At 49.6% G+C, this 13193-nt stretch overlaps 1 protein-coding gene across 1 annotated transcript; it reads left to right on the top strand.

Moving 5' to 3' along the window:
* Window positions 1–4591: 4591 nt before the first annotated feature.
* Window positions 4592–8139, top strand: LOC109279622 (coiled-coil domain-containing protein 189-like). Its single transcript, XM_019473351.1, is given in 9 exon segments — window positions 4592–4728; window positions 5053–5118; window positions 5957–5985; window positions 5988–6101; window positions 6178–6257; window positions 6740–6856; window positions 6944–7058; window positions 7856–7898; window positions 7971–8139. Coding segments are annotated over 9 exon segments (870 nt in total).
* Window positions 8140–13193: the final 5054 nt, after the last annotated feature.

Here is a 13193-nt window from a genome sequence, read left to right as displayed (position 1 = left end):
CTGTAGAAAGAGCAGGGGACTTAATTACTCCCTGCCCAAATGTCCATTCTCCATTTTCTCACAACAAGGACAGATTTTGTTTTGCACGTATCACTGGTGGTATCCCAGTACAGGGTCCCAGCTCTACAAGCGGAAGTCTTTTGTTTCCACTAGATGTGCAACTCCACTGAATTTTGGCTACACACTTTTGTGTCAAGTCAGCCTGCATATTAGAGAAGGGAGCCGATGTCAACAAGCAGTTCAAATCACATACAAATATCAAGTTTCTTGTCTTGCTCCCTATATACCCTGCATTTCCCCTTCACTAAGTCCCAACTGTGCCAGCCAAAGCTGTAAGGAGCTTGCGTGTTTTGTGGCAAGAAAGAAGTACCACTGCAGAAACAGGCCTTCTCCATGGGCCAGGTGGAAAATAAGAAATGTTCACGACAGCCAAATGCTGGCTGGAAGTCCCTTGGAAGTCTGTGAACCCGTGCCCTGCAGTCTGGTGGGAGACAGGGAGAATTTAATGGATACTTCTCTTCTTTAAAGATCTGCTTTAAAGATCTATGTTTTCCACTTTTTTTGCATTGACAAGTGACTGCCCTGATGATGAAACCCGATTTCAACTGAGCCTGAGGTAGTGGGTTTATTAGGCCATTTCATAACTGACTTATCTGTTGCCGTTCAAGGTCATTAGTGCAGTATCTCAGTTGTAGTTTGCTATTACTATTTAGCAGTCACTAATTAGCAGTCACACAATTTAGACTGTTAGAAGGTTCCCAAATTGCTATGGACAAGCAAGAAGAGGCTAGAATGCCACCTGTCCCTGTGAAAGCAAATCCTTTGACTTAAGTAAACCAGCTGGAGGATGGTATCATTTCATACATTCACAGTTTGAGAGATAAGCGTTTTAGCATGCAAAATAGAACTTCAGTACAAAATCAGTTTTTAGCGCTTCAAAAAGTGTTTTCTCTATGCCAAGATCTCATCAGGAATATAGACACTCTTAGCACAGTGTGTCTTGCACAAGACAAATTCTCTTTGCTCATTCAGGTAGGATTTTTGCCTCTTGTATCCTCACCATGCTAACTGAATAAAAATGGCTGCATCGTTCTCCTCTCGTGCCCTCCTGCCAGAACAGGAATGTCATCAAGCCTAAAAAAAAGAAAAGGAAGATTTCTACAGTGAGAGAGAACATCTTGAAGAGCTTTCTGGGGAAGATCAGCAATTCTCAGCAGAAGTCAAACAAAACTGCAAAGCAATGACTGCTTGCTGTTTTCAAAGAAATGTCTCCTCTCCAAAACCATCCTGAGCATGTCAAGAGGAGAAGGATGTTCCTGAACTTGTTTTTGGGCAGCATAGTCTATGTGGTGGCCATTCATTGTCTTTCATGAAGACCTGCTCAGCTGAAGAAAGCTGATCAACTAACAGATCCAAACAGCCCTTTGTCTCCGACTGGAGTTATTTATACAAGCTGGGAAATGAGGATGGGAAGACTTACTGCTGAACCAGATCTGACACGCTGACAGCAGTCCAAGGCTCCATGCAATGAGCAGAACGACACACAGGGAGCTGGCTCACAGCAAGGCTTAGTCTACAGCTGGTCACGATGGCAGCCTGTCTGAGATTATGTATGAAAAGGACAAGGCTTGTCCTTTGGCAACTGAGCCCAAAAGTTATGAACTTCCTATGGCCAGAGACACAGAAGACTCATGATACTAGTCAAAGGCAACATGTGTTTTCCCAAAGCAGCAGCTGTTTCCAAAAATATAATCCACCTCTGGTTCTTCATGTACTGGGAACGTGTACTTGGCATGGCAGGCACAGCTCCTGACTCAGGCAGTTTCTAGTCCACCGGGATACTTCAGCTGTTGAAGCACCAAGCTTTCGTCCAAAAACATCTCTTTCTGAAAAACTTCTGAAGTCAAGAGCTGAACTGTCCTACTTTTGTTCACTTGGAAAGAACATTCTGGTTTCGTACCCTGGGTACCTTCCCTCTGTGCCAAATGACCGAGCACAAATTGACAGCAGTCTGTCACATGCCCGAGAAGCCTTTGGTCCTCAGCAGTTGGGCCAGCCCACTAAGGCAGCTGGACCCTCCTGGCACTGGGGCGAGCAGTACAGAAGGAGGGTGGCTCAGGGTCCCTGTTGTGCTCACGATCCCTTGAGGGGAGCCAGGGCTGGCGAACCGAAGGCTGTTCTCCTGGCTTAGCTCCCAGGAGCACTCAGAACAGGGAGTGGGGAGCAGCAGCATGGACTGATCAAGGGAAAACCCCACCTGTCCTACCCGATTGCCTCCTGTCATGAAGTAGCTGTGTTTGGGGCAAGAGTAGAGCAGTGGGTGTCATTTGCTTTGGCATTAGCAAGGCTTTTGACACTGCTTCCCGCAGTATTGCTGTATCAAAGCTAGAATGTTACGGCCCGGATGGGGCTGGGGATGACAATTAGGTGGGTAAAAAGCTGTCTGGATGCTCAGGCTCAGAGTCGTGGTTAATGGGTGCCTGGGGGACAAGGACTGCTCCAGCCTGGTCCCATACCCTGCCTCACAGTCCAGCACCCAAAACAATGGCAGCATGGTTGAATGAGATAAGCCCAGCCCCAAAGGTACCAACTGCTTCCAGGGAACATGTGGTGAAAACATGGGAAAAGAAAAGATGAAAACCTGTAGCAAATGCATGGAGAATGTATCCAGCCAGAGCTTTCTGATCTTTCACCAGAGGGTGTACGCTAACCAGCACCTCAGACCCAGAAATCAGGTGGATCTAAAATTTTCTCTCTCTGACATTTGGAAATATTTGTCTGGAGAATTTATGGCCCTTCATCAACTCTGCCAGATCTTCACTTAACCTATTCATCTTCCACTTTACAACTTATACACTCTCCAGACTAGCATAGGTTCTTCTGATTCTTATGACTGAAAAGCCCAACACCCTAATGTGTTTTGCAGAGTGTGAAACCACAGAATCTTCCCAGTGTCTGCCTTTTCTCAACCTACTAGGAAGGAAGTATGTGATTCCCTGGAAACACATCTCTGCTGTTGCTGTTTCCTGAACAACTGTGACAATTCTGCAGAGTCAATATCAACAGCCCATCTGGCAGCAGGGCCGTGGAGTGCTGCGGCATGGGGCTGGTCCCCATCTTCCACTGTTCACTCGTTGCTGGGCAAAGCTGCGCTCAGATTTTGTGCAGACACACATGGTCAGTGTGTTTTTTAAAAAGAAAAAAGATTTTTTTTTTTAATAGAGTAATGCTCAAATGAAGAATCAAATCTCTCAGACAAGACAGACAGTCACATCCAGAGGTGATGGCAGTCTCCATTGCAGGCATCCTTCCAACAGCATCTTGAGCTGGAGCAGATGAGATTTACGGAGCTGGTTTTCCAGTGAGTTCTCTCCATCGAGACTGACCCGCTCTCCCTGTCCAGCACCCCCTTCGTGTCACTAGTGCTGAATGGCACAGTGCAACCAGGTGCAGGGAGGGGCAGGGCAAAGTGGACACCAAGAAGCCAAGCTGTGATTGGTGGGGATGCTTGCCACCCTGGAGTGATGGTGGGGAGGATTGACCAGCACCCTTCCTCCCCACCCTAGTGTGAGAGAAGTGAGGGCCTCTCTGATTGGCCACTGCTTTCCCCACCTTGCAGTAAGGCCTCTTCCCATTGGCCACTCGTGGTTCTTGTGGCACTGCACCAGCCTGGGGAGCGGCAGCCATGGGCACCCCAGCAGGACCGCGAAAGGTGAGGGAGAGGGAGGGGCAGTGCTGGGCAGTAGTGACAGTGCCCCCCCTGCTGACAGGCACCTGTGTGGGAGGGTCACCCTGGCAGCCATGGGGGGCCACAGTGCTGTCCTGGGCCATGGGGCCTCTGGTGATTCTTGAGTGGCAGTAGTATTCATCATGTGTATGACATCATGAGCACATATTTTCTTATGAGCACTTGTGACATCACCAGAGATGTCCCAAAAAGCCACACTATGGTTCATGACACAGCGAACGCTAATTACTAACTAGTGCTAATCATCAGTACTTCTGCCATAGCAGTGAAGTCATCAGTGCCCATGGCATAGCAGGAATAGTGACACCACCATTGTTTTTTCCATCGTGTTAGTGACATGTGAGTCATGTTGCAAACAACTGTGACAAAAGCAGCAATATGATGCTTTGGTGATTCACCTGCACTTTGTCTGATGTCAGGGCATCAGTGATGTTATGGGTGTAAATGACATTATACAACACAAAAGTATCATGAACAGTATCAGAAACCAGGTCAAAGTCATCACTAGCAACAATGCCTTTGTCACTGATGATGTTATTCCTGTCAGTGCCACCAGTGCTGGTAATGTTATGAGTGGCAGTGATATCATCAACATCCACAGTAACACAAAGGACAGCACATTGAGGTCCACTAGGAGCTGGGACACCTTTCCCTCTCCTCAGGGTTGGGGACAGAGCTAGTCCTGCTGGGGCTGGGGGTGGGAACACCTTTGCCCCAGGGCTGGGGAGAGCTGTGGCCTGGCTGGCAGCTTGGAGGCACCCAGTCCCTGTGCCCGACTATGGGAACAGTGGTGGTATTGCTGGGGAGGTTGGGGATGCAACTATCCCTGGGGTTGTGACAGCAATGGCCCTGGCAGTTGGATTGGCTGACTCTAGGTGGGGATGGTGCGGGCCCTGCAAGGAATGGGGTTGGGGACAACCTTGTTCCTGGACTTGGTGGTGGGCAGTGACCCTGACAGTGCTCACAGCCTTGCTCCTTCTGCTTTAGCCCCAGTGCCGTGAAACCGAGATCTGTGTGTGGTGAGTATGGCCCCAAGCATATTCTGAAATGTCCCCTGTTCTCCCCAGCCACCCCCAGGTCTCCCCTTTACCCCATTCTCAACTGTCCCCAGTTGTCCCTGGATCCTTCCTGTTCCTTTATTTTCTCCCCCAGGACTCCCCAAGTTCTTGTGTTCACAACTGCCTAGCTGGGTCCTCTCATCCGCAGCTGTCCTCCTGCCCCCCCCAGATCCCACTGTCCCCATCTTCCCCCATGTCCCTGTCCCCTCCTCCCCCCCATCCCCTTGTTTAGCCCTGTCCCTGCAGGAAGGCCCTGGATGCGGTGGCCAAGGAGCAACTTGAGACAGCCCCAACCCGCCAGGATCAATGGGTGTGGGTGAGGGGACAGGGTGCTCAGAGGGGCCTTGGACACCTGGGACCACCTGAAACACCCTGGGACCACCCTGGGATACTTGAGATCCCAGGGGAAAACCCTAGGAGTCCTAGGACACCCTCAGGGCACCCTGCAGACACTGTAGGACAATTCTGGGGGACCTGGGACCCCTTAAGGCACTCAGGGGACATTCTAGGACATTGTGAGGACTTCAGGACCTCTTGGTAGAACCCCAGAACATCTTTGGGGACAGATAGGACACTCTAGGGACTTGAGGAATGCCTCTGGGGACCCCCCCCAAAAAACTCAGCACACCTCTGAGACCGCCATGATACCCCTGAGACCCCCTTGGGACCTCTGGGTCCCTACATGAGAACCCCCAGGGATACCACTGGGGCACCCTGGAGGTCATTCACACCCCACCTCCCCCAGTATTCCCCTAGTCTCCCTGTCTTCCTCACAGTATCCCAATTCTGTCAGTCCCAGTGTCCCTCTCCCACCCAGGACACCCTAGAATGCACTCCCAGGTGCCTATATCCCCCTCTCTCTATCCCCATATCTCCCACTGGTGTCCCCATTCCCCCTAGCAGCTGTCTAGGTGTCCGTGTCCTCCCTATGCCCCATTACCACAGCGTCCTCCTCCAGTCCCCTCGAGCTGTTCCAATACACATGTTCTTCCCTCTACATCTGCCCACATTGTGTCTCCAAAGGGTGTTCTGGTCCCTTCTGGTTTCCCTGTTGTGTCTTCTCAGGCCATCCCTAGCATGTCCCTCAGGCTGTCCCTGTCCCACCCTGGTGTCCATGTCATGTCCTCCTAGGGTGTCTCTGTTCCCCCAGTGTGCTGACAGAGGTTCTGCCAGGCCCCCCGTCCTTCTGGATGCCTACAAGAGGGCCCTGGAGCTGAGCCAGGAGCTAGACCTGGCCCCAGAGCCACTGTCAGGCCTGGTGGGCATCGTTTGCCGCACCATCACCATGTGCACAGGTGAGGGCAGGGGCAGGAGGGGACAGGGGACACACAAGGTGCAGCGTGGGGCTCATCACGACTCCCCCAACCCCAGAGACACCTCTGCCTGATGTGGAGGAATGCTACACCTACTTCAGCATCCCTCACAGACTTATTGGCACCCATGCACTCCTTGCATGCCCCTTGCATGCTTGGTGGTACCTCCATGCTCCCTGCACACTCCCCACATGCTTCTCAGCATCCACACAATTCCCTGAACACACCCCAGTATGCTTATTGGCAGTCACACACTCCCCACACACTTACTGAAGACTGCATGGTCCTCATGTACTCCTCACACACTTACAGGGCCCCTGTGCTCTTCACGTGCTTTGCACACACTTACTGGTGTCCCCACACTACTGGCACATGGTGCCCACAGGTTCCTCGCACTTTCCCTATGTACTTGGCTGAGCCTGCACACTCCTGCAGGCTTCCCAGGACTCATGCATCCCTCCTGCTCTACACCCTCACTCTCCCAACAGGCTCCTGCCATGTTCCCACCTCCCACACAATGCAGATGCAGCTCAAATGCTCTGCTACTCTTGTATGCTCCCTGCATGCTTCCCAGCCCTGCCTGTCCCTTGCCTGCCGCTGCCATGATGCCATCCCTGCAGTGCCCCCGAGTCAGTGTGGCCATGTTTGGGCTGAGCCAGGTGGCCTGCATTGCAGCCCATGTCCTTGACACAATCCTTCGGCATGCCAAGCTCTACGCCTACATCCTCACACCCCAGGTGAGCTTGGCACTGTCAGAAGTAGGTGTGCAGTGGAGGATAAGGCTTGCCCTGACCCCACTTCCTGTCTTCTGTCCCTGTCCCCAGGTCTGCCTTGACCTGGTGTATGTGGGAGGCCCCGAGAATTGCCAAGAGGGAGAGGTGCTCACCGCCCTTCCCCAGGAGGAGGAGGAAGGAGAGACCCCTGGGAAGCCCAACACAGGTCAGATCCCCCTGGCTGTGGGGTTACAGGGCAAATGCAGGGGTTTCAGGGTTCTGGGGGAACACAGGGTAATGAGGAACCCTAGATAAGCAGAGGGACACCCTGAGATCTGGGGTGCACCCCAGGGTCTCAGAGGGCTGGAGCACCATGGGGAGAGTCATGGAAGACACCCTGGGTTCCTGTGGGCACCCAGTGGTCTGGTGGGATCAAATGGGAACCTTGGGGTTATGGGGAGGGTCGTGTGGAGCACCTTGTGGTCTGGTAGGACCAAGAATGCCATTCAGGGTTACAAGGTGTTCAGGGTGTGTTTGTCTGGATGGCACCCTGGATCACAGAGAAGGGCTAGGGTCACCCTAAGATTATAGCACTGGGAATCCCCAGGAGCAGGCCACGTCCCCCTGCTTCCCCAGTTCCCCTATGCCCCTCCCTGTCCACCAGGGGCTTTGTCCTGACCCCTGTCTTCTCCCTGTCCTGCTGTGTCCCTGGTGACACATGTCCCTTGTGTTCCATGTCCCTGCTGTACTCTGTTCCTCCCATCCTCCTGTGTCCCCAGGATCCCTTCTCCCCCCAGTCGCTGGTGCCAAGCCCTAACCCCTGACTTCCATCACCCTGTATGCTCTGTCTGCATGTGTCCCCGGTTTTAGGCTCTGTCCTCTGCTCCCTCGTATCCCCTCCTTGTCCACAGGGCCCCCTGTGTCCCTGATCTCCCTGGTGCCAAGCCCTGAACCTTGTCTTCCCATGCTCCTTGTTCCCTCATCTCTGGTACCAGACCATGACCTATGTCTTTGTGTCCCCAGGGTCTCTGTTACAGGAGGTGGCAGTGCCTGAGCTGGTCCAGATGATTCAGGGGCAGAGCCAGGAGGTGTAGATGGGGCTCCTGTGTGGTCAGGATCAGCTTGGGACCTGCCTGCCCCCTCTGGAGATGCCTTTGAGCAAGGAAGACCTTTCTGGATCCCCCCAGGCCTCACCCAGCGGCAAGAAACACCTTGGAAGACCCCAGGGTTCTTGCCAGGGCAATAAAGGCCTCAGGCCCTGCCAGCATCTCTGTATCATCTCTGGGACCTGCCCCCATGTCCCCTAGGATCCCCTTAGGATTCCCCACATGGCCTCTGGGAGACCTCTGGGGAACCTCCAGTTCTACTGGGACCCCCACATTCTCTGGGACCTCCCCCCATGTCCCCAGATTCTCCCATACCCGCCCTTGGAGTCTCCCCACACATTCCCAAGCATGTAGACCCGTTTGTCACGTGTCATGACCCACCTACGAGAAGGGGGGGATGACTAAGGTCCGCAAATCCCCTCGATGTGGATTAAGGTGCGATAACACTCAAGGTCCATACACGAACATCAACTTTAATGGAACGAACACTTTATAAGCATCAACCCTCTGTGTATTAATATGTCACATAAGCTAAGGGGCTTTATGAGAAGTTGAGGTAGGCCTTGTGTTACTTAGCAGCGTCAATGGCAAAGAGCAAAGGGTGGCGGGGGGGCAGGGAAAGAGAACGAGAGAGCTGGGTTAATAAATAATACAAGCTAAGCAGCTTTATGAGGAGTTGAGGTAGGCCTTGTGTTACTTAGCAGCGTCAATGGCAAAGAGCAAAGGGTGGCGGGGGGGCAGGGAAAGAGAACGAGAGAGCTGGGAAGCAAGAGAGAGAGATACAGAGATCACCAATCCTGGATCAAGCGTTGGACCTGTCAACGCGGGGTGTCAGTGTGGAGAGCACCCCAAGGAGGCTTGTGTGCGCCCCTATTTATTGGCCCCAGTCCAAGGTTTCTAGAATCTTCTCTCACCCCAGCTTCAGGAGTGGTTGAGACATTAGTCAGTCAAGGAGAGTGACACTGGGCCCCTCCCCGTGGCTGGCTTCTGGAGCTTTCTCTTGGGGCATTGTCTGTGCTTACAGCACAGTCACTTGGGCCTCATCCCTTACAGTCACGCAATATATTTATTTTTTGCTTGCAGCCCCAGTGGATGTGGTTGCTCCGGTGGCCTTGGTCCAAATACCAAATACGATTTGTTTTCAGAACTGCAGCCTCTTGCAACAGCTGAAAACAACATGAACTAGTTGGACCTTCAGTAACTGCGTGCTATGAGAATGGCACCACCTCACTTATTCACAGTATACTGCAACCTAATACTTGCTCTGGAAGTTTGGTCTAACCTATACACTTCAAAGGTTGTGCTTGATTTCAGGTGACTGCAAAGCAACTGTGTTTTGTCAAGGCATATCCATGAGCGAAAAAAAAAAAAGCCGAATTCATGTCTTCTGAACATGTCTCCAGAGCTTTGTCTGTTCAGGCTTTTATATAGGGGTAAAGCGTTGCAGGTTGGTTTGTCCAGGCCACTCATTTTCTCATAGGCCAACTCGGCCCTAGAAGCTTCCCTGGTGTGATGAGCACCTCTGGAAGTCTGTATCTGCTTGCTCTCTCCTAAAGAGCAGAGCGCAGCTGCGACAGATGCTCCAACTATGTGTGAATGGCATCTGCAAAAGCTGACATTTATTCTTCACCCAAGGAGTGTCCCATACACATGCACATGTGCAAGACGTGCCTGCTCCTGGCCAGTCAGGTAGCCAGGCAGTGGTGACCTTGCAAGCTCATACAAAAGCCAAGTGCCTCAGTGACCTCAGAAGCACATGCCCAAACATTCCCAGGAAGACCTAGTTCAGGTATCACAGACAGAAATCCTTCTGCACTCAGGAGAGATAAGATATGCTGAGAAAATCCACCCCACTCACTACAACAGCCCTTTGTGTGAACCACTTAACAGCAGCGGCACTTCTCCCTCCGAAGAGAAGGGTGGGCACAAGGTGTGGAGCCTGAGCTCTCCGAAACACTTGCTTTAGGAGGAAAGGACCCACACACACACTTCCCATACCCCAGGCCAATTTCTTCCTTTGCAATGGGAAGGGGGTACAGTGGGGACTATCTAAGAGGATGCTTTAAACCACAATGTGTGTCAAACTGCAGAGGAAAAACTGAGAAGCTAAAAAAAGACAAGGAAATTCATAACTGAGAGAATCGGGCAACATGAGACTGTGCAGAGAGGAAGGGAAAAGGTTGGAGAGGATCATTCATTTCACGTCTTTCCACCCTCAGCGCTGTTTCCTGAGGGCTTTGGGGCTGTCTCCTTGGACATCCCAGCCCCACAGCAGGACCTTAGCACAGCCGTGGAGTTCCTTGCTCAGCACTGCCAGGCACTGGGAGGGTGGTCCCCAGGGTTGCTGTGGGTGAGGTGGGAGAGGAGCAGGGTCAGGGCATGGGAAGTGCTCAGGACACACCTGGCCAGGGAAAGTGAATGAGGGAGAAACACAGCCCCTGACCAGTGCCCCTTGAAGTATTTTTTTCCCCTAAGACACCCTCGCAGCCACCTCCTATGCTGGGTTGAGTTGCTCCTGGGAGTGATAATGACAACTGTGTTTTTATTGATTCATATTGAGTTAGGAAGTCTCAGACTGCCTGAGGCAGAAGGGCATGGCATAGGGGGAGCTGAGGGGAGCAGAACAACTGGTGCATCCTCCCAGTTTGGATTCCTCTTTCCTACATGGCCGGTGCACAGGGGCCTCTCGTGCTCCTTTGATAGCACAGGATAGCTCAGGGCATGACTCTCCTCAGCCCTGTTGTACTGCTACCTCAGGAGAAGGTACTGCTGGAGGCTCAGGCATTGCTTGATCAGGGACACCCAGGAGACACCCATATCTTGCGGTGGGTGGAACACTGTGGCCAGGAGAGAGGATGCTGGAGCCACATTTGATGCTGGAAGTACCCTATATCACCAGTTTGGAGGAGCGTGATTTTTTTTCCTCGTAGTTCCCATGTCATATTTGCCAGTGCTGAGAAGATTCCTTGGATACCTCAGGCTCCTCTGAATGGCTCTAGGCACTTGGTAAATGGATGGCCCCCACACACCAAATCAGGAAACAGTACTGGGCAGCTTTAACCATCATTCCCATTTGCCTGACATGCAGCGCAGGAGCATCATGCCCTCCCATCCTGTGGACTGTGTGTTTGGCAGAACAGGGAGAGCGCGGTCGGGAAAGGACTTCTCCCTCCTCACCTCACTTGGACAGGCAGCAAAACAGGTCACGGTCCTAGAGCTCTGATGGTCCAGTTTTGTAGTAATTTATAAAAAAAAAAAAATCTCAGAAACCCAGACCTCCATGTCCTTGCGTATTGCGGAATCCTGAGAACCCCACAGTCATGATCTTTACACAGCCACAGGTTGGGTCACCCTCGCAGGTCGTGACTGTGACTTCTACACTCAGAAACAGGCTGTAAAATCTGCATCATGATGCCCAAATCCTCCGAGAGGAACCTGCAGGAATGGAGCTGTGGGTACACACGGTCAGGCAAAGACAAGGAGGAACCAAACAACTGTAAAGGTGAAACCACTGAAAAGACACATTTGCCTTCATCACAAGCTGCTCAACAAGCCATATTTTATGACTTGAGCAAGTCATAAAAGGACATTAAACAGATAAAGAAAATTTCCATAATACCTAAAGCTGCATAACCCTAACAATTTTCTCCTGCAATAAAAAAAATTAGTAATAATGGAAAAACTTGGTAATGTTTTGTTAGTTTTGTTAACTCAACAATATAAACTTGAATTATCTTAGTGTGCTTATTTGCTAGTCAGTCATTTCAAAGTGCATCTCAATGCTAATGAAAATAAAATCTCATGTGCTTTATAAAAGCATCTGAAATGACTAGTGTTTTTTAATTTATGTTAAGATGTTTTCTCCTCATTTAGTAACTAAAGTGTCAATTTAGGAAGCAGTGGTTGCATTTTTATGTATATTACTAATGTAATGCCATCAGGATAATAAAAGCCAAACAACAAAACAAAATGGGTGTTAAAGTAAATATTATTTGGGCTACTACTTTTTATGTATTCTCACTAGATATTTATTAATACAATTAATGCTGGAAAGCAGCATATTTAACCTTTTTCCCACCTCTACAGTCTTTACCTCTTTGGCCCAGTGTGACATTTTATGCTCAATCTCTTTTTTCCTCCTCTATCTACGTGTTTTCCTGACAGTTTGTGCTCCCAGCCCAAACTAAATTAAAAAAAATAATTTTTATTTGGAGCTATTTAAACTTAATACTCCATCAAGGATATTTTTACCAACAATGGTGTTGCAGTTGAGCTCCCGTCAGCATCCCTTAAGTGTAATAATGCCAAATACTCTGGCCAAGTCAAGACATTTGATATCTCCTTATGATTCGTCTCACTTTTAAGTTATTAAAACTCACAAAACCCAGTAATTGCCAATGTAGAAACTGAGCGTGTGTGACTTGCCTTAAAGAAAACAATCCTGGTACTATTAGGGGTTAAACTGGTTTTTGTATTCAGAAAGTTTGCCATCCTGATTTTACTTAAGGCAATGGTAGATTTTTCTGCTGACTGCAGTGAGATAATTGAGTGAGACTTAGGAACTGCAAGATAGCACATCTCTTAGTTTACTATCCATGCTTGCTGCCAGTTGTCTCCCTTAAAAATAAAAGAAACAAAATGTATTATTGTTAGGCCATATAAATGATTCATTTTTGCCAATTCTGTTCTTAATTGTGGTTACCAATTTTAAATACGTTCAAATGTTCTATAAAAGGCAATTTCCTTCTGTCATCTTGGATACTCTCACAGCACACAGGTTTGCAGGGACAAAATATGCTTTGTTCACCATCCAATTGTAAAATAAAGATCAAGAAATTGTCAAATCCACAAAGATCTCCTGAAGGATTTTGAAAACCTCAGTCTCCGTCTGCATTATGAAATAAAATGAAACCTACCAAGTGAAATGTCTGAAGAGCAGCAAAAAACCCCACTGTGCAATAGCTGTAAAAAGGGAATCTGTAGGTAAGATTACTTTTCAATTATTTTTAAAAAAAGAAAAATTCTCTTTTGCATGTTTTTCCTGAAAATAAAACAATGTAAGGCTAATGAATTCTGTGTTACCATTTGAGACAATGATTTGATCTCTTCCTGTAAGGCTATTATACTATCTAGCATTGCATTACTAACTTTTTCTAATTCCGCTGATACATTTACAATAGCTCTTTCTAGTTCAGCAACCTCTAACCATGGGATAAAAGTTCTCATAAACTGGTGGAACTTAGTGCCTCCTTCCA

Source organism: Aptenodytes forsteri, unplaced genomic scaffold (assembly GCF_000699145.1).
Source record: "Aptenodytes forsteri isolate BGI_AS27 unplaced genomic scaffold, ASM69914v1 Scaffold300, whole genome shotgun sequence".
NCBI lineage: Eukaryota > Metazoa > Chordata > Aves > Sphenisciformes > Spheniscidae > Aptenodytes > Aptenodytes forsteri.
Note: the sequence above shows the minus strand (reverse complement) of the source record. Positions and strands in the feature narration are given on the sequence as shown.